The sequence below is a fragment of the Tenrec ecaudatus genome, chromosome 10, assembly GCF_050624435.1.
Source record: "Tenrec ecaudatus isolate mTenEca1 chromosome 10, mTenEca1.hap1, whole genome shotgun sequence".
Classification (NCBI taxonomy): domain Eukaryota; kingdom Metazoa; phylum Chordata; class Mammalia; order Afrosoricida; family Tenrecidae; genus Tenrec; species Tenrec ecaudatus.
This window is the reverse complement of record NC_134539.1, coordinates 6,952,116-6,974,585: the sequence shown is the minus strand read 5'-3', so window position 1 is coordinate 6,974,585 and position 22,470 is coordinate 6,952,116. Positions and strand designations below refer to the sequence as shown.

Sequence of the window (22,470 nt, the reverse complement as noted above, 5' to 3'; positions counted from 1 at the left end):
TACCCTTCTGGTATCTCTATTCCCATTCCTGCTCCTGGGTTCCATGTGTTGTAAGTTTTATCTCTTGACTATACCTATGTACATGCTTCCATCTAGTGTAGATTGAGAGGCGGCACTGGGGTCATGAAAGCAGAGGGTGAGGAAGCCTCCAGGGAACAGATGTATATTGCGTGCCCCATTAGTGCTCTACTGCACCCTGATGGACTCAGCCCCTCCCTGCGACCCCTCTGTTGGGCGATGCTCCATTGTCCGTAGATGGGCTTTGGGTCTCTGCTCCAACCCCATTCCATTCTTACCAATGCATTTTTTGTTTGTTTGTTTGTTTACTGTTTGCTGTGAATCTTCTGATACCCGTTGCCTAGCCCCGATACCTCACGATCTCAAGGGCTGGTGTGCTTCGTCCATGTGGGCTTGTTGCTTCACTGTTGGATGGCTGATTGTTTAACTTCAAGCCTTTAAGACCCCAGACACTAAATATTTTAATAGCCAGGCACCATCCTGTCTTCACCACATATACTCATGCACTCGATTTGTCTTCAGCAATCATGTGTGTATGTGTGTGTGTGGGGGGGGGACATCACAGAATATCAATTTGTTAGAACAATGTGTTCTTGTATTGAAGGGAGGTATGAGCTGAGGCCCAACGCCCATCTGCAGCTTCAGTGTATTGCCTTATAAATATGTGTACATAGGCCCATACCACTATTTTTATGGATTAATGTATTTGCATAAGTGCACACTTCTGTTAATCTCCCTATCTATGCCTTTGCTTCCTAGAGCTTGCCTGTTTCCTTTTGCCTCCTCCTGCCCTGACATCAGTATTCCCCCTTCTTCCACCTTAGTGCTTCCTCTCCACTAAAAAGTGCGCTTTCAACCAAAGGAGGAGATAGAAAAAGTGATACCCTGCAAATTGTGTATGTAGTTGCACTGAAGGCACTCAGCAAAGGCCAGTTGTAGAAACAAGGGCAAAAGGAGGTCTAAACCAGATTGAGAATATCCTCAAACTTTAATATAGAAGTATGTCATATGTATGACATATTTAGTCTTCACAAAAAGAAACAACAAAAAAATCAAACAGCATTCTTATATTAGTCATGTAGACCTTAAAAAAATAGCCATTTTATAGCCATAAAATGGGGCTGGCTGCAGCACTGTTTTCAAAAAAAATATGAGACATGATTTTCAAAAACCAATATACAGACTATTTGAAGGCCAGAAGCTGTGGATTATCTCTTGTACTGGAATTCTTCGTGCAGAAATAAAAATATTCCTATTTGTGGGTCTCACCTCACATTTACTGAATGGAAATCTCTTGAGAATCTTTCCTTTTAACCAACACCGCCAATGATTCCAATGCAAATAAAAACCCGCCATTTTAGAGATACCAAGTCAGCAGCATGATTTATGCTGACAGTTTGAGGTGCTACCAAAGAAAATAAGCATCTAGGTTTTCTTTCCTAAATCTCGACCTCACCTTGTCTTTAACTCAAATAACAATGGGTACTGAGCATTGATGAGATTTTTCTGTGGTACTCCAACCTGTTCAATACTTCCTCAGACCTCACACAGTACATGTTGTCCACAGAGAAGTGACTATACCCCACTGTGATGATTAAGACAGCATCAATATGTGCAAGCACACAGAGAGTACAAATAAGACACACAAAAAACCTCGCTGTTCGTGCTTCTGTGCAGGGATCTGCAGGAGATTACCTGATCGAGTTGTAGACAGCCAGCGGGGTCTGATCCTTTTCTTTGGCAATTCTCATCATATCTAGCACTGCCATCCCAAGACATTCTTCCTGTGTTTCATGAGTCACTGGGACTTTTATCCACCCGTGCACAAAATCATGCCGCCACTAAAGGAAGAAGGTCCGTATATTTCACAATCTCATTTGTAGCTGCTCTCACATCTTAACCTATCACACGCTTTCTGGAACACGTATGCCTTTGGAAGAGAGACGTGAGCTCTTCTCTTGACTTTGATCATTTAATCATAAAGCTCGGCAAAAATTATTTTTTAAATGGACAGTGAGATAAACTGGGTTCCCAATTATAAAGTACATAAGACATCAGCCTATAGCATCAAATTATATCATCAAAATTACCAAAACATTAATTATACCAGATGTATTCACATATTAAACTAAATAATGTGTTGAATATCAAGCAATAGAAGATATGGACTCAGCCCTCACACAGACAGACTCAAGTACAGCAGGGCAGGTGGACACACATATAAAAAATAATTGTAATATAAGAAGTGTTGCATAACAGATGTTTCAGGAACTTAAAAGAAATTAAGATCATATTCAGTTCAAGTAATCTGGGAAGGTTAAATGCAAGATGGAAGATTTGGTGTAGTCTTTAAAGATAAAGACAATTCTGACAGGATGAAAAGAAGGGATAATAAAAAACAAGTAGAAGGTATGCTCGAGAGGACAGCTAATTTGGCTGGAGTAGATGATTAAAGAGAAGATTACAACTTGGAAATAAGGACGCTCACACTGCAGATGCCCTTGAATGACATGATCCTAGAAGCTATGGATACACCAAGAATCTATTAGAACAGTCCTGAAAACATGCGCAACGACATGCTGTGCTTTTAGACAAGAAACACCTGCATTATGAGGTATAGGGTTTTTGCAGATCATGCAACCCCATCATGCATTAGTTTCCTATGCTTAGTATGTATATTATATGCACGTAAACATTATACAATAAGGTGGAGAAATACAGTACCCATTTAAGTTACTGATGAAAACCAAAAAAACCTAATTAACTGCCATCGAGCCAATTCTGACTCATAGGAACCCTATGGGACAGGGTAGAACTACTCCCATGGGTTTGCAAGACTATACATCTTAATGGGAGTAGAAAGTCCCCTGAGGTCCTAGGAGCCAAAATACACCATTTTACACTATCATTCCTTAATCTCCTTAGTTTCCCTTGCCATGGGACGATGTACATTCATAGCAACTCAATGTAGGGTTTCTGAGATGGTAAATCTTCACAGGAGCAGGTGGCCTGGTCTTTTTCTGTGGAGTGGCTGGTGAGCTCGAATAGCCACCCTGAGAGTCAGCAGCCTGATGCATCATCCACAAGCCACAGAGATGTCTGACAGCAAGGAACATAAGAAGTTTATATCTGCAGTCTGCAAGCCAAACAGGAAAGCAATCACAAGCACGAAATCAAAACCGACCCTGAAAGATTTACAGCCTCAGAGCCTTTGGGAGCAGCTTGACTCTGCCCCATAGGGTCGCTATGGATTGGAATCAACTCCACAGCAGTGGGTATGGTTTGGGTTTACAACTGTATGAACCATGCTGTACATAAGTCCAGTTTTGTAAAGTCCTTAAAATAGTCTAAGGTACTAAAACCAAAAGAGAAAAGTCAAAAGGACCAAATTAAGTTATGTAAGAAAATCAAACAGACTCCATGATCCATAAAACAAGGGATTAAAGATTCATGAGAAAAAGGCTCAATTTTGCTACCTCACTAGCTGTGCAAGGCAGAACAAGCAATTGTCTCGAATGTGAAACTTTCCCGTATTATCTGCATGGCAAGGCACTATTTATTTAAGAGTACAAATAAGATCAGAGAGCCTTACCTGAGCAAAGAGGTAAGACATGACGAAGTCATCCAGAAGGGGTGCTTCGGCGCCTCGAGCTATCCCGTGCCGGTAGGTTCTGTTGCTTCCATGACAGTACCAATGAGGAAAGTAAAACCTACCAGACAGTGAGAGCCTCCAGTCAGTTGAACTTGAAACATTCTGTATAAACGTTATCTACGGGCAGTGTACTGAATGGCATTACCCGGTAATCAGAAAGCCCAGTTTACATGAGCATAGAGCACAAGGAACATAGAAACCAGTAAAAAAAAATCAGTAAGTTGTTGTTGAGTTGACTGCACCTCAGGGCAACCTCACATGTGGGGGAGCAGAGCTGTGCTCCATCTATTTTCAACAGCTAATTTTTTACAAGTGGATTACCAGGACTTTTTTCCAAAGGCTCCTCTGATGGACTTAAACCACCGGTGAGCTGTGAAGTGTGTTAACCATTTGCTTCACCCAAGGACACCACAAGAACAGAAGTAATGGAAATGAATATACTTTGTACAACTCTTCTTGATATGATTGGACTATTGAATTGTATGGCATGTGGATGAAGAGCCAATAAAACTTTAAAGAGAAAGAAAGATACTGTCTTCTACGCCCAGCATGCAGAAGTTTTTACAGGACACAGGAAAATGGAGAAATTAAATATTTACAAAACATTTTTTAAAGTTAAAATCCATTAACAGGGGGGAAAGGAGAAAAAAAACACAAAGAAATGGGTAGCAGGGAAGCAGGGCACTAACCCACCCAAGGGGAGGGTATTTTTTTATATCTCCACAGGGAAAGAGGGACCAGACTTCAACCCAGTGCTCCAAGATATGAATGCAACATGCCATCATGGAGTAGGGAACCAGTGAAGAGGTCTGAGGGGCCGGCCCCAATCCCAACTATGTGGACACTAGTCCCTCCCCCCAAAAGAATTTATTTCAAAGGACAGCACTGAAGCTGCAGCTCCGGGAGAGGGACATGTTTGATCAGAGCACACGGAAGCAAATGAAGCGGGAGGAAGAGAAAGTGGAGCACATCCTGGCCTACCAAGCCTTGAGGACGATATTCCTGCTCAGAGCAGTCAATTTACAGAGAAGACCATATGGCCGGCCCCACTATAAGACACGACATCCCTCATTGACCCATAACCCTACAGTGGACAACAACGTTGACACAGCACAGGAATTCTACCCGATCTGATTCCACCATACCAAGGCAAAATATTAAGGGCGTGGAAATGAACAGCAAGGGGAAATGAGCAATGAAGTCCCCAGGAATACCAAAAATATACTTTGGGCTAGGGCTTGGTGTCCCATCAAACTAGACTGGAAAACACTCCTAAAGGCCAACAAACAGCCCTTGAACTAACCACAAGCTTTTCTTTATTGTTGTTGTGTTTTGTTTTGTTGTCATTGGCTTTTGTTGTTGTTTTATTTGGTTGCTTGATTTTGCTCTGTCTTGTTTCTATACATGTTATTATCTCTGCAGGTCTGTCTAAATAAGATAGGCTGGATGAACAATCTGGAGGAGAAAACAACAGGACTGACAGTTCCAGGGGGACATGGGAGAGAGGGAGGTTTTGGGGGAAAGGAATTGGTGTTAACAAACCCAGGGATAAGGGAACAAAAAGTGATCCAAATTGGTGGTGAGGAAGGTGTAGGAGGCCTGGTAGGATGTGACCAAGGGTAATGTAACCAAGAGGAATTACTGAAACCCAAATGAAGGGTGAACATGATAATGGGACATGAGTAAAGTAAAAGGAAATAGAGTAAAGAGCTAGGAGGCAAAGGGCATTTATAGAGGTCTAAATAAAGGCATGTACATATGTAAATAGATTTATATATGAGGATGGGGAAATAGATCTATGTGCACATATGTATAGGTTTAGTATTAAGGTAGCAGATGGACATTGGGCCTCCACTCAAGTACTCCCTCAATACAAGAATACTTGGTTCTATTAAACTGGCATTCCATGATGCTCACCTTCCCAACACAATCGCTGAAGACAAAGTAGTAGGTGCATAACAAATATGGTGAAGAAAGCTGATGGTGCCTGGCTATCATAAGATATAGTATCTGGGGCCTTAAAGGCTTGAAGATAAACAAGCGGCCATCTAGCTCAGAAGCAAAAGCCCACATGGAAGAAGTACACCAGTCTGCGTGATCACAGTTGCTGAAGGGATCTGTTATCAGGCATCAAAGAACAAAAATCATATCACTATATGCTACCTCCCAGATACAATCACTGAAGACAAATGGGTGCCTAAGCAAATATGGTGAAGAAAACTGACAGTGCCCAGCTATCAAATGATATAGCATCTGGGGTCTTAAAGGCTTGAAGGTAAACAAGTGGCCATCTAGCTCAGAAGCAACAAAGCCCACATGGAAGAAGCACACCAGCCTGTGTGATCACGAGGTATCAAAGGGATCATGTATCAGGCATCATCAGAACAAAAAGTCATACCATTGTGAATAAGGAGAAGTGCTGGGTGGAGACCCAAAACCCATCTGTAGGCAATTGGGCATGCCCTTCTGGAAGGATCATGGAGAGGAGATGAGCCAGTTAGGGTGCGATGTAGCAATGATGAAACATACAACTTTCCTCTAGTTCCTAAATGCCTCCTCCCCACCCACTATTATGATCCCAATTCTACCCTTACAAATCTGGCTAGACCAGAGGATGTACACTGGTACAGATAGGAACTGGAAACACAGGGAATCCAGGATGGATGATCACTTCAGGACCAGTGGTGTAAGCGGTGATACCGGAAGGGGGGAATAGAGGGTAGGTTGGAAAGGGGAACCAATTACAAGGATCTACATATAACCTCCTCCCTGGGAATGGACAACAGAGAAGTGGGTGAAGGGAGACCTTGGACAGTGTAAGATATGACAAAATAATAATTTATAAATTATCAAAGGTTCATGATGGAGGGGGGAGGGAGGGGAAAAATGAGGAGCTGATGCCAAGGGTTTAAGTGGAGAGCAAATGTTTTGAGAATGATGAAGGTAATGAATGTACAAATGTGCTCTACACAATTTATGTATGTATGGATTGTGATAAGAGTTGTATGATCCCCTAATAAAATTATCTTATTTTAAAATCCATTAACATAAGTAGAGAAATCTTAAGATGCTGATTGGGTAAGAAAATAAGCAATCGAGCCTTTGAAGAAATGGAAGTTAAAATCTTTTCCTTCAAATAAGTGAAAAAATCCTATAACCCCTGGTGGTGCAATGGGTTAAGAGTTGGGCTACTAAACAAATAAATAAATCATTAACTTCTAAAGCAATCATTCAGATGATATTTAAGTTCCATAGTCTGTACACTTTGGTAGGTTGTTGCTGCTGCTTGAGCATATTCACAAGGTTATACAATATCACAAAATTCTCATTTTAGAACATCGTGTCTCCCCTGAGAGAAACTCTATACCCATGAGCATTTATCCTAATTCCTAATACCCACATCTCAGTACTAAGCTATTAATCGTTCTGTTTAATAAATCTTCCTGTTGTGAACAGATAAGTCATTGCATAAAGCCTCCTGTTCTGAACATTTTACATGCATGGAACCAGGTACTACAGGGTCCAGTCTGTCTAGATTCTTTCAGGTGGCATCAGGCTGACCACATCTGTCCATGCCACAGCACGGGTTGGCGTGGCTGCTACAGGGACACACCACAGAGCTTAGCCATTCATGCGTTGATGGACATTTTGCCTGTTTCCATTCATGATTATGAGCAACAATGCTGTGATGACGAGCCATAGACAGGGGCTGGGGCATTGGATGTGTTTGGGAAGTGTTTCTTTTCCTAGAAGTGGAATTGCTGGGTCACATGGTAACTTTTCAAGGAAGTGCAGAATTGTTTTCCAAAGCGACAGCCCGCTTTATCCTCCCCCTGCCAGATAAGGATTCCAATCTCTCTGCATCTCCAGCAACACTTGTTATGCCTGCCTATCCAAGTGGGGGTGAAAGGAGCACCGACAGCTCACCAAAAGGCCACCTGTTGGAATGCACCAGCCGTTCCTGGAGAGAAAGGCTTGGTGACCTGCTCCTGTAACGAGTACAGCCTAGGAAACCCTGGTCCGAGGCAGTCCCTGTCAGCCCTAGAGGCCTGCTTTTGAGTCTAAACAGACTCCAGGACAGCAACAGGGGCTGGGAGGAGTTATGAAGTGGCACCTCACCATCGTTCTGATTTTCATTCCCCTAGTGACTACTGATGGTGAGCCCCTTTTCACAGGCGTACTGGTCACCTGCCTACGTGTCATCTTTGGAAAAATATATATTTAAGCACTTTGCCTATTTGTAATGGAGATACTTTTTCTTTTTAATACTAAGCTGTAAACATTAATATGAGTTAATTCTTAAAATAGAATTTTCCCATGAGCTTTCTGAAATCTCTCATATATTCTGGATGCAAATTTTTATCAGCTATATGACTTGTAACTAATTTTGCCAATTCTGTGGTTATCTTTTCACTTTTTCCATGTCTTGTGAAGCACAAAATATTTTAATTTTGATATAGTCCAATTTACATGTAGGAATACTGGTTGCTTTGGATTTAGGAATAAAATGAAGTATGCCAGGGGTGTGGGTCTGACGCCTCTAACTTCACAAGAGAGAAAACTAAACTCCAACCTCACTGCCAGTGAGTCAATTCTGACTCATGGCAACCCTACAGGGCAGAGAAGAATTGCCTCTTTGGGTTTCCAAGACTTGAAAACTTTCCAGGAATAGACAGGCGCATCCTGCTCCCGTGGAGAGGCAGCTCAAGGCGCAACTCCAATGGTTGCATCGCCCAAAGCCAATTCCTAGGAGGTGGAGTCAAGCCTGCCTACACGCTCCAACCTTCTCACCAGTTCTACCACCAACTGACCCTCCCCGGAACTCTCTACTTTCAGATATGTTAGATAATTCACTGCACTGGCCCACAAAGGTCACAGGCAATACTCACTGTGGTCGTACTTATTAAGGAAGTTAACAGGTTACAAATGCAGAGGACACAGGCCTTCAGACAGCACAGCCTCTTCTCACTCTGTACATAAACTGGCCTCTCTCTGGTCTTCAGCCTTTCAACAACAGACCCCTTGGCTTCTGCCCTAAAAGTTCTCTTAGGGAGGCCAATAAATGCCCAAAAGGCATGCTACTCCATTACAAGCCTCTCCTTGAAGATACTCAGTGTTAGGTCAGTGGGTCAGCAGACCTAGTTGCCCAAGTGCCTGGAGTCACCCTATTACACCAGCCAGCCTCCTGCCCATAGGAAGTCAACTGAGGGAAATTAGTCCATCACAAATGGTGGAAAAGAGTATGAGATCACTATTAGAAAAGGTTTTCACACTAAAAGAAACATTTTGATGGTTATTAGAGGTGAGAGGGCAAGGGAGGGCAGGGAAGCCACAGACCAGAGGGTAGACAGGTGTTAACAAGTGAATGAGAACTGGGCATAAAACGATGGAGACAGGACAAGACATCAGGAAGTTTGCAAGAGTTCAAGTCAACAGTGTCAAACACTATTTGTGCACAAACCTTCAAATGTACAGATCTGCCCAGTAAATCCTGAGATAGGTATGCAGACTCAACAGGTGTGGGAGGGAGAATGGAAGTATGCCCAGGAACATACAGAGATTTTGATTTGATAGTTGGTATTTGTATATGTGTAGTTATCTTTGCTGCAAATGCACCCATGCATGTAATGGAGCATACAGGGACAAAGTTATGGGAAACAGAACAATCATCCTGGGGACACAAAGGTCTACTGGCCTCACATAGTTCACAAAGACAATGCTCTGCATCCTACTTGGTCGAGCAGAGTCTGGAGTCTTACAAGCGCCTGAGCAGCTGTCTAAGGTGCAACCACTGGCCTCTCCCTGTCTGGAGGAAAGAAGAGTGATGAAAATGAAAATAAATGTGGAAACAAGTCTAATGGACCAGTTTCTACAATCCTGAGAGCAGATGAACTAGATGCTGCCCAGCAAATACCACCAACTGCTCTGAAAAGGATCACATTAGAAGGTCCTGGGTAGAGTGGGAAGGAAATGTGAAATAAAACTCAAAACCACACAGGAAACCAGGCTCACTGGTCACAAAGTGACAGGTGGGACCCCAACACTATAACGCTTGGTCACCCTTCAGAGTAAGAACGGAATTCACCTCTAGGATAGAACAATCAACTACTTTTAAGATCAAAAGGGCAACATTTACTCAAGGACAAAGTTCAGAGGGTTAGGGGAAAAATGCAGAAGGAAACGGAATGTGCAGAATAAATGATGTGACATTACAGGGATTGCAATGAAACTAAATGTGTACAAATTTTTGAGTGTAAAACTGATGAGCTGCTCTGTAAACCTTCACCTAATTCACAATAAGGAGTTGAAAACAATCAGTCTTTTTGTTTCCCATTGAGCCGTTTTGGCACCTTTGTTATAAATGTAAGGGTTCAGTTCTAGACGTCACAGGTATTAAACAACGTGTAGTCCCTGAGTGGCGCAGATGGCTCACACACTTCGTGGCTATTGGAAAGGTTGTAGTGGGAGCAGGGAAGGCTTTCAAGTTCCCTGAAGAGTTACCGTCTCAGAGACCCACAGGGGCAGTTGTGCTCTGTCCTAGAGGGTCGCAACGAGTCAGCATCTATTCTAAGGCAGTGAGGGTGAGATTTAGAGGCATCTCAGAAGCTACTTCTGACAACGTAGGCAGTCACTTAGAGCCCCAGGGAGCACAGCTCCACTCTGATACAAGAGGGGTTGTACCCAAGAGTGGGCGTCAACTCAATGGCAGCTACTTATGATCTTTTTTGTCAGAATCCCTGCTGATGCAATAAGGGAAATAAAGAATAGTCTATAAATAACTGGAAGAAGGAATTATTAAAGATAATATGAAATATCCTTTGATAGCTTTTATTCATTTCATTTATAAGAATGGATGTGAGATTGTATTTTATTATCCAAAATATCAAATTTCATAGAAAATCAGCAGTACTCTAAACACACAGAATTTTGTTAGTAAAAAGTCATTCTCATCCTTCCTTCTATAATCATAAGTGATAAAGTCATATCCCACTAACATGGCTTTATTCTCGGAGCATTCTATGAAGACATTTCATTGTAGACATGTCCTTAGTAAACAATCTTAAATAAAGAAGAGTTCATGCTAATAATGGGGTTTGATCTCTGGCTTAAATACCTCACAATTAAAACACATACTTGGTCATTTCCCCCATTTTCGTTCCCCATGCAGTCAGTGACTTTGGGATCTTACTGTAGAAAGTACCTTATTCTGTAGAGTACAGTGTGCCTCGTTGACTCATCAATATGGAAGACATGGTTGGGCGGATACCAGACTCTTTCCGTTTCACTCATTAAAGCAAACATATTATGATACACAGGAGTGATACCTGGCAGAGAAGCAGAAAAATAAATAATTATCGATCGTTAAAAACACACTTACATAACATCTAAAATTAGTAATGAGGTTGCACTAACAATTCTTAAAATCAGAACAAAATGTAATAGCAGTCTAAATCGTTTGGTATAACACCACATCCTACTGAATTCTTAATCAAATATCTTTTCTCTTTCTATTCCTTAAAGATGGTTTCCAAGACCTATGCAGAGATCTTTGAAAAGACATTTTGTCCACTTTGGTTTGCTGTCTTCTGCAGAAGGATAATCCAAATTAGCAAGTTTCCTCTAATTAGAGGTGAAAGTCCATTCATGTTTGTGTTTTGGTAACAGACACAAAGGGCATCAAATGATTAAAATATTTAAAAGTCATTGGATACTACTGAAAGAAAAGCTTTATTTAAAAATGTCATGTTTTATACAACACACCAGTAATGACATAGCCCTTGCACTATTTACATTTTTTTACTTCCAACCCAACTATTTATGTTCTTGATAAAAAATATTCACTATTGATTTAAAATGTGCAATCATAGAATGTAAATGTTTAGAAAATGATGGCAACATATGTACAAATATGCTTGATACAACTGAAGTATGGATTGTTTTAAAAGCGGTAAGAGCCCCCAATAAAATTATATTAAAATTTTTTTTTGAAATGTGCAGATCAAAATTTTCAAAAATATTTTGGGAAGGAGTTAAAGTGCTGCTGACACGTGCCTTAACAAGGCTAGGCTGAGAGAAGGGCTACCTGCCTAGGGGAGTGGCCAAGAAGAAGCTGAGAGATGTCTCGGTCAGAAGATGTCCTGACTGAAAAGTTGCATCTGTCTCCAGAACTATATCCTGTTACTTCTAAGTAGATCCTCATCCCAAGCCACGGGCCTGTTACTTCCTTAATAAATCACATTAATTGGAGGCATGAATGCCCTTCTCAGGTTGCCTCCATTGCCTCTGGCAGAATGGAACCAGCTTTTCTACAACCAATTTAGAGTGGATACAAAGGGCACTAACAGGGGAAACAGCAGGAATTGCCCAAAAGAATGAGCAGGAATATACCATATATACTCGAATATAAGCTGACCCAAGTATAAGCCAAGGTACCTAATTACTACCTGGTAAACCAGAAAAACTGGCTGACTTGAGTATAAGCCTAGGGTGGAAAATGCAGAAGCTATTGGTGAGTTTCAATAATCAAAACAAATGAAAATAAAATTACTAAAAATTGAGACATCAGTAGGGTAATGTATTTAAGTATTTATTTTAAATAAAAAACATAAAGGACAACAAGTCATTTAACATTAGTAAACCAGCACAGTAAGTGGAAAATAGGTTCAACAAAACAATAAGGTAGCCCCACTGGCTGCTCTGAAAAGCCATCTTTGCACTGTTCCTGGGCTCCCCTCCCCGCAGCCACCTCAGCTGCACTGCTGTGGACTCCCGCAGCGCCCTCGCCAGAGTCCCGGAACTCTCTTTGTCATCCGCTGTACGGGATCACCAGCGTGCCCCACCATGTCAGACGTGGCCATGGACACCAGCTCCAAGATCACCACCAAGGACTTAAAGGAGAAGAAGGAAGTGGTGGGGGGGGGCAGAAAATGGGAGAGAGCCCCCCCCCGCCAACGGGAACACTAATGAGGAACATGGGGGGAACAGGAAGCTGACAATGAGGTAGACGAAGAAGAGGAAGAAGGTGGGGAAGAGGAGGATGAAGAGGAGGAAGGTGATGGCAAAGAAGAAGATGCGGATGAGGAGGCTGACGCAGCTACAGGCAAACGGGCAGCTGAAGATGCGGAGGATGCCGATGTGGACAGCAAGAAGCAGAAGACTGACGATGACTAGACAGCAAAAGGAAAAGTTCAACTTAAAACAACAAAACACAAACACAAAGGCCACCATGACCTACTCACCCTCCACTTCCTGTCTCAGAATCTAAACGTGGTCACCTTCGAGTAAGAGTCCCACCCCACCCACCTGAGCTGCACCACTGCAGACACCACCACCCCACCAAAACCACACCGTGAATTTGTAACAGGGGAGGCAAAAATAACTAAAACTTCTCGGGCCCTGCTTTTTTTCTTAAAAGTACTTTAAAAAGGAAAATTTGTTTGTATATTTGTTATATTGTATATTTGTATATTTGTTACATTTTATATTTTTGTACATATTGGTAGGGGTCAGACATCTTTGGAGCATTCTCTGTCCTACGTCTGACTCTACTTGTGGTGTGACCATGTTCATTATCTCAAAGGAGAAAAAAATCTTATAAAAAAAGCAAAAACAACAAAAAAATACAATCTTATTCCGAGCATTCCAGTAACTGTTTTTGTGTATGTACTTAGCTGCACTATAAGTAGTTGGTTTGTATGAGATGGTTCAAAAGGCCAAAGATAAAGATTTCTTCTTTTTTTCCTATTTTTTGTCTATGAAGTTGCTATTTATTTTGGGGGGGCCTGTTTGACGTATGTGTGAAGCAATGTTGTCCAACAATAAAGCGGAATTTTATTTTGCTGAGTTCTAAAAAAAACAATAAGGTATCAACAATGATACCTTAAGAGTACTATTTATTCCCTGAGCTCAATCAGCAACCAAGCTAAAATGTAAAGTTAAAATCCTTCAAAACTGGATTCCTCATCATCACCCGTATCCCAATGCAGAGCTTCAGCTGGTGTGAGGTCATTATAGAGGCTGTCCTCACTGAGATCGCCGTCATCACCATCACTGCTGTCATTTTCATACAAAGCACAGTCTTCACTGACGTCCATAGCATTCCTAATACTACATTTCTGGAATGCACGTCGTACCATGTCTTCTGGAATGTCTTCCCATGCAGCTCGAACCCACTCTGCTATTAACTCTATGTCAGTCAGGCTTGATGAGATTTCCTCCTTTTGTTAGTCGGGCTTCACCAGATGACATCCATTCATGCCACATCCTTCACACATGGTCTTTAAAAAGCTTATTCAAAGATACATCCAGAGGCTGCAGTACAGATGTAAGCCCACCTGGAATAATGGCTAAAGTAACTTTACTAGATTTTGCCAATTTTTTTATGTCATCTGAACATATCCCAAACAAGTAACGATGGCTTTTTCTTTAAGGCTGGCTCCTGGTGGTCGGTTCCAAATTTCTTCCAGCCATTTTTTAGTTCCGTCTTCATCCAGCCAGCCTTTAACATATGCACGCACAGTAATACTTGGTGAGAAATTGATCTTTTTAGACAAGGTCTTTCTTTTAAAAATAACAGCAACTTAGTTCCATTAGCGAAACATGATAGAACTGTAAAGTGGTTTGTTTTTTTTAATTTCCTGTGGTTTTGAGAAAAATGTTTTTTTCTCCTAAACTTGCCACAGTTCTGTTGCTTGGAAGATCAAAAGTCATGGCAGTTTCATCCACATTCCCAATATCTACCAGGTCATAATTATAAATCCTTCTTTGTTTTATAATAAATGACTGGAATGACATAATTTTTTCTTCAAGGTCTTGTGGCAATTTCTGGAAAATCTTTGTTCTTTGTCTCAAACATAGTAGGCCAAACCTATTCATGAAGTGGGCACCCTATCCTGCTGACGCAGCAAATTTTTCAATGCCTGGTGCTTTATATTTGTCATCCTTAGACATTTGTAGAGCACAAATGCAGATTCCCATACATGTTACGCAGTAACCATTTTGACGACACTCCATAACCCCTTTATGCAATTCACTCTCTGGAGCCCCATAAAAAGACGTTAAACCACGACGAGCTTTTTTAGCTTTTGGAATCTGTTCCAAGTCAGCCTTCATTTTCTGCCACTCCCTCACTTGATTTTTGTCAACACAGAATTCCCTACTTGCAATACTGTTATTGCTCTTGACACAACCTTCATTTTAAAACCAGCCTCATAGGACCAGCGTTTTTTTTCTGGTTCAAGAGTATCCATTTCTAATAGGATAAAAAAACAAGACTTTGAAAAATAACTTTCATGGTAATGCGTTGCCCCCCCCCCCCACGACGTGTTAGCTGGGAAGGGCGAGGGTGGGGGATGCAGGATGTGAATTAACACAGAGACCAGAAGGGAGAGACGGAGCGCAGCCACAGACACATCCTTACCAGTTCAGCTGCGGCGTAAGTGAATCACTACGTGTGCTTCTGCAAATTGGAGCTGTCCATGTCATAGGAACAACTCTGATTGGTTAGCTGTGAGTAAACAAACATTCAAAGCCCTGCAGTGTCAGCGGGGCTTTGAATGAACAGTGGAGAAAGGGCAGTCACCCGCGAGATAACGGGCTCTTGTCCCATTACCTGAGGGGGCAGGGGAGAGTCAGTGAGATGTTACACCTCGCTGGGGTACCACTGATCCATATATAAGCTGAACCCCAGTTTTTCAGCACATTTTTTGTGCTGAAAAACTCGGCTTATACACGAGTATATACGGTTAAACCTCTATAAAAGTTAAACCTCTATATCTTAATTATCAAACTCAAATGACCCAAGCCCACGCCATCAAGTCCTTCCAAGTCAGAGTGACCCCGTAGGGCAGACCAGGGGTGCCTGCTGGTGTACCAAGACTGTCATCTTTAAAGGAAGTGAGTGCCACTTCCTGCAGAGCAATTCTGGTTTTGAACCGCTGACTTGTTAGTTTGCAGCTGAGCACCTGAAGCACTGTGCAACCAGAATTCCTGTACTTTAATCATATGTATCTAAACAGGAAAATGAAGGGGCATTCACACTGACTGGCACAAAGGGGGTATGTACATAACAAAAGAAAATTTGCAAGGCTGGCCCTGCGGACAAATAATGAAAGAGCACACTTAAGAGTCACCATGTGGAAGCACACCAATTCCTTGGTCCCAAACTAGTCATTCTGTTAGTAATTCATATTACTGAGCTGTCTTAGAAAGGAAGCGAGTCCATGACACTATTTGAGACAGGAATTGTGTTAAAAAAAAAAAAAGCCAAACCCACAGTCAAGTCGATTCAGACTTTTACCAACTCAATATAGGGTTTTTGAGGCTGTAAATACTTATGGGAACAGACAGCCTCATCTTTCTGTTGTGAGGTACCATTTGGGTTTGAATCACTAACCTTGTGGTTAGCAGCACAACTCCTAACTCATAGTACCACCACTCAAAGTCATTTGTTTAAACTCCTTTTCTCCCTGCTACCATGACCAAATTCTTGTTGATGGTTATGGATTAAAATAATTTCTATGGGCTTTTTCCCCTTTTCCAAGCAGAACTCTGATTCAGTTCCCTATCATTCTAGAGCCAGATGACTCTCAGTCCACCAATATTGAGTCGCCATCCTATGATAGGCATAAGGTGAGAACTGGAAGTTAAACATAGTGCCTACCTTGAAATATCTTACACTGTAATATCAGAGATAGAAAATTCATTAAAGAATTATAATTCAAGAGCATTTTAATGAAAAGCACATGCACAAAAAAACCACACAGCAGTCTATAAGAGAGTCAGCCCTGGTGGCACAGTCGTTAAATGCTCAGCTGGTAAACAAAGGTCAGTGGATCAAACCCACCAGCTACTACATGCGAGAAAGATGTGGTGGTCTGCTTCTATAAAAATCACAATCTGGGATCCCTCACTGACCCAGAGCCCAACGGTCCTGGGGGGACATGGGACAGGGGAAGGCGGGGGAAAGGAAGTGGGTGGTAACAAACCCAGGGACAAGGGAACAACAAATGATCCAAAATCAGTGGCAAGGAGGGTGTAAGAGGCCTGGTAGGGCTTGATCAAGGGCAATGTAACTGAGAGGAATTACTGAAATCCAAATGAAGGCTGAGCATGATAGCAGGGCAAAAGGAAGAAAGAACTAGGAGGCAAAGGGTGTTTACCGAGGTCTAATTACAGGTATACATATGTAAATATATTTATGATGATGATGGGGGAATAGATCTATGTGCCTATATTTACAGGCTTAGTATTAAGATCGCAGATGGACATTGGGCCTCCACTCAAATATTCCCTCAATGCAAGAACACTTTGTTCTATTACACTGGCATTCCATGATGCTCACCTTCCCGACACAATCACTGAAGAGAAGAGAAACAAATGTGGTGAAGAAAGCTGATGGTACCAGACTAACAAAAGACATAGCTTCTGGGGTCTTAAAGACTTGAAGATAAACAAGCGGCCATCCAGCTGAGAAGCAACAAAGCCCACATGGAAGAAGCACGCCAGCCTGTGTGATCTGATCAGGAGGCATGAAAGGGATCAGCTTTCAGGCATCAAAGAATATCAAAGAATGAGGGGGAAGTGCAAAGTGGGGGCCCAAAGCCTATTTGTAGACCACTGAACATTCCCGTACAGAAGGGTCGCAGGGAAGAGATGAGTCAGTCAGGGTACATTGTAGCAACGATGAAACATACAACTTTCCTCTAGTTCTTAAATGCTTCCTCCACCCCACTATTATAATCCCAATTCTACCTTACAAATCTGGCTAGACCAGAGGATGTACACTGGTACAGATAGGAACTGGAAACTCAGGGAATCCAGGACAGATGGATCAGTAGTGAGAACGGCAATACCAGGAGGGTGGAAGAAAAGTGGTGTGGAAAGATCCAATTACAAGGATCTACATATAATCCCCTCCCTTGGGGATGAACAACAGAAAAGTGGGTGAAGGGAGAAGTCGGACAGTGTAAGACATGAAAAAATAATTTATAAATTATCAAGTGTTCATGAAGGAGGGGGGAATGGGGAGGGAGGGGGGAAATGAGCTGATACCAAGGGCTCAAGTAGAAGCAAATGTTTTGAGAATGATGATGGGAACAAATGTACAAATGTGCTTGACCCAATGGATATATGTGTGGATTGTGATAAGAGTTGTATGAACCCCCAATAAAATGATTAAATACACCGGCTCCTGAGAAATCTGTAGGCCTGTGCAGAGTTATGATGGCTTACTTACCAAGTACATTCAAGTATGTGAAGCAAGACACATTTCAGTCAGTACACACCAGGGTGAACTGCAATAGTCTGACTTCATTTCTGATGTTTGTTTGGCTGCTGATAATTCTGAAGCACCATCCTTCCTCCCCCTCTTCTTGCCCACATCCGGCAAGCCAATAAGTCAGCTTGTGTATTCCATCCCTTTACACCAGCAAAGCACACAAACCCCAGCACACACACAGGTTCCCTCATTCTGGCCTATCTCCTAACCACAGGAAACGCCAAAGCCACTTGCTGCTTCCCCTTTTCAAGCCATTTTAGACAAGTTTGGATGCTTAGCCCAGTCTCCCCAGAATGTCCTGGTACATGAGTAATAAACCTTTTATACCTTGTTGGTTTAAGTTTAGCAGTGTCGGTCTCAACAGCTGAACCAATGTGCAGGGAGGGAGCTCATGAGCCTACCTTCTGTGCAACCAGAAAACACATGTGACCCTTACCTCACACACATTTCAAAATTAATATGAGACAGATCATAGATCTGAATGTGAGAGGCAAAATAATCAAGTTTCTAGAAAAAATTTAAGAGTATATTTTCAAGTCTTTCACCTTGACAGAAAAAAATTTTCTCAGCACCAACCATAGTAGAAAAATCGATAAACTGGTCTTCATTGAACTTGACTCATCAAAACATAGAAGAGATGATATAAAATAGAAATGGCACAGAGAGGAGATATACACAATATATGTAAAATTCACTGCCACGCAGGCAATTCCAACTCACAGCAAGCCTACAAGAACTTCTCCTGGGGGTTCCCAAGGGCATAAATCTTTATGGGAACAGTCTATCTTTCTCCCCTGGAGTGGTTGGTGGGTTGGAACTGCTGACCTTCTGTTTAGTAGTCCAATTCTTATCCCATTGTGCCACCAGGAGTTATAAATCCAACTCGCATATAAAGACCTTTTGTAATCACTAATAAAAAACAGAACAAGCCAAGAAGTACAGGGTCAAGGACTAGACATTGATTGGCCACACGGCTTAGTTTAGCCAATGGAAACAGAGAAGTCACGATGTACTGCTTTCAAGCAGAGGCATGAGGAGCAAATTCAACTTTCCAGCAGGCCTCATGCGATCCAAAATGAGACCATGCCTGCTCCAATACCTACCAGACACCTCAGTTGGCAGGATGTGTTAACAAGCCTCTACATGTGATGTTACACCTTTCCATCTGGTTTCAGAGAACTCCTTCCACCACTTCATACTAACTCACAAGGTCTAACCCTTCCAACACCCAGTGGCACAAGTAAACCTCAGTTCTGGTTCAAGATAAAGTACTATATTATAGCATTTATATAATTGTTAACCACATAATGTACAAAAGTTATTGTTTTTATCTTGGTTTTTCTTTCTTTGTTGAATGTCATTAAGTTTTCAAGTGTTGTGTCTCTGACCCCATTTTTTCCCACAAGTCTTGTGGTTTTTATTGCTCAATTTTGCAAAGCACAGTGAGTTTTAGGAACACATATGTCACAATACAGAATAAATAACTGTATCTTCAGAAAGAGAAAAAGACACGGACAAATATACATAACCTAGAAAGATAATTCTGTAGCAGGTGGCCTATGGCTGAACGAGCCACTGAGCAGAGGTGAGAGAAGAAGCTGGTCTTGACAGTGAAGACTGTTGGTGGTGAGGTGTCAAAGGCATTCCCAACAGAGGAGAAACGGAGACAATATGAAGGCACAAGATACACCAACTATACATATGGCTCTCTCAGTCAGAATGAAAATAGAGCTGTTGACCATAAAGTCAGCAGGTCAAAACCACCAGCTACTCTGTGGGAGAAAGATGAGGCTTTCTACTCCCATAAAGACTTATAGTCTCAATGCAGGGGTAGTGAATGATGGAATATGGCTCTTCTAGGCAAAGTTCCTAGCTCTCACCAAATGACCCTTCCCTGCATGGGTCTGATAAGAAAGTAGGGGGAGATAAAGATAGGATTCACCTGTGACTAAGAGCAGGAGTCCTTGAGGTACCATCCTGCTGTATTTAAAAGGAGTCTTCTGAGAAGCAGGAGGAGGGATTGCAATACCAGCTGGAGCCAGAAGTAGAGTTTGTCCTCTAAACTGGAGATCCCTGTGCAGTGAACCTCCTGGTTCCAGAAGACAACTACCATCTCAGAGGAGCAGCAGCAGAACCAGGAGCCAGAGCACAGAACAAAGTGATGGACTTCTCAGCCCACTGAGCAATAAAACTGAGTGCATCTGTACAAGAGACTGGCTTCTGTTTGCTGACCCACAGAAGTGGAGCTGAGGGCTGTTGGGTTGAGGTTTACCCGAGTGGGATGCCTCTGGGCACTTACGCCAGGGAGCTGGGTTTGCTGCCCCAAGGAGCTTGAGTTGAATGCCTTTGAGTTGTGGGGGAATGATATGCCCTTTGGACATTTATTAGCACACCTAAAAGAATTTTGTAACATCTCCTAAACAACTATCCTAAGCATTTCTCACTGGTATTACAATCTGTCAACTTCCTTAACAAACCTTTTAATCACAAATTTTGTCAGTGTAGCCACTGCAATGGATATTAGAACCTAGAGAGGTAAAACAGAAAACACTAAGACAAAACAATTGGAAAGCCACGGGGACAGTTTTACCCTGCCCTCTATGGTCACTATGAGCCAGAATCGACTCAATGGTATTGAGTTGACAGTCTGAATCATTTGGGTTAAAAAATAATTCATTTTGCCATTATGGAGTAAAAGAATTATACTTCCAACTAATTTATAGAAGGTTCTGGAAAAATATACCACCCAAATCTCACCAATTTAATAGAACCACCATTCATATTTCAATGTACTAGATTTTCTTCTAGTCTTTAAAACTCAACCATACAAGATTTTCCTTGGATGAAAGTACTTACGCAGAGAGTATCGATAATATTTTAAGTTTTTAAAACCTAACATTAGAAGTGTTTTTCTTCGTTGTTACGTGGTCTTCGTAGCCATACTTTGACCTGTAGCTCTCAGTGACTGGATGGGTATCAATCATCTAAAAAGGGAAGCGCTTTGCTTTTCATAAAGACAAACTATGAGGAGTGTGGAGGAGACTCCTGCATGTGTGCAAGTGAGAAAGAGTCCCCAAAGCCACAGAAAAGGAAATGGGTGCTTACTGCCTGAGAAATGCTCACCTAACTGCTCCGAGTCAGGCCCTCTCAATGGCAGTGGATTTTGCTGGGTGGGAGCATTCATGTCTTTCTCTTTTGAATTGTTTCTTCTTTCTCGGTCTCCCATTCACTTAATGGAACTAGAACATTCATACTGCACAAAAGAACAAGCAACCACCATGGCAAGTCCCGCTCACAGTTTATCTTCGCTCAACTTCTCGTATGAAAAGTGCTATAAATAACATGTGAAAGGATGGTGGTTAAACCTCATGTGCTTTAGGCCTGTCACTTACTTCCTGCATGGGTTATGTAACAAATTACCAGACACTGAACTGAGCAGCTAAGCATTTAATTGGGTCTTATTCAGGACTGAGTTAAAAATGGCCATTAAAGTAAAATATAAAATTTTAAGGATTTTTAAAATTTGAATTATGCTTGAGTCAGGAATATAGTTATTGTTGAAGTCCTTACCCTAATAGCCTTAGAGAGGTTCTTCAGAATTTATAGCTTCTATTAAACTAGGTGCATCAGTGCAGTTAAACTGTATTTCAATAGAAAGGCATTATCGGTGTGTCCAGTACTTTGCAGGGGATCTATACAGAGAGACATTCTCTCCATTCTGACTAATATCAACCATATAGGACAAAGCAGAACAAACCCCAAAGGTTTTCAACGCTGTCATCTTTGTAGAATCAGACTGCCATATCTTTCTCTCACAATTTGGAGTAGCTGGCCGGTTCAATCTTCTGGTTAGCATCAGGGCTCCTTAAACTTTCCACACAAAAAAACAAACCCTTTCCCATGGGGACCCAAAATAACTTTCTAAGCCTACTGAATATTTATGGGAACAGACAGCTTCATCTTTCCCCTATGGAGCAGCTGGTAGGTTTGAACCACCAAGCTTTTAGTTAGCAGCCCAATGCCTAAGCCACAATGCCACCAGGACGCCCTTGGAATTTCTATAATAGGTACTCTAAAAGAAACAAATCTAAGATTGTTAACAATATTACATATAAGTTAAGAAAGCTATATCTAGGTTCCTAGGACTCATTATAAAATACACATTGTTATTTTAAAAGCGGGTATATAGAAGAGATATTTGTGGAACATACATGATGATTTAGCAATGTAAATTAACATAAACAAATTTAAGGTATAGCAAAGATGGCATGAGAAACTAACTTAAATTCTTTATCAACTAACCATAAGAGAATACTGCATTTGGACATCGGTAGAAACTACTGCTTACAAAGGAGCATTTCAACTTCCAAAAACTCCTTAGGAACCATTGGTTATTAATTTAAAATGTGCTTTTATTCATTTAAATAAATGCATACTGTTGACTAATTTAAACTAGCAATCTTCTATTTAAGTGTTTTATCATGATTTAATGTCCTATTTATAAACTGGTATGTGAAAAATC

At 41.6% G+C, this 22,470-nt stretch overlaps 1 protein-coding gene and 1 pseudogene across 2 annotated transcripts in view; one reads left to right on the top strand and one right to left on the bottom strand.

Annotated features, from left to right (window-relative positions):
* Window positions 1-22,470, bottom strand: part of JAK2 (Janus kinase 2) — a 96,868-nt gene that overhangs the window by 38,894 nt on the left and 35,504 nt on the right. For both annotated transcript variants that reach the window (XM_075559887.1, XM_075559886.1), the window contains 3 exons: window positions 10,872-10,995; window positions 3,611-3,728; window positions 1,714-1,859 (listed from right to left, as the gene is read on the bottom strand). In XM_075559887.1, coding sequence (XP_075416002.1) covers window positions 1,714-1,859; window positions 3,611-3,728; window positions 10,872-10,995 — 388 coding nt within the window. The remainder of the gene's footprint in view (window positions 1-1,713; window positions 1,860-3,610; window positions 3,729-10,871; window positions 10,996-22,470) is intronic.
* On the top strand, window positions 12,512-12,841 carry LOC142457801 (prothymosin alpha pseudogene; annotated as a pseudogene).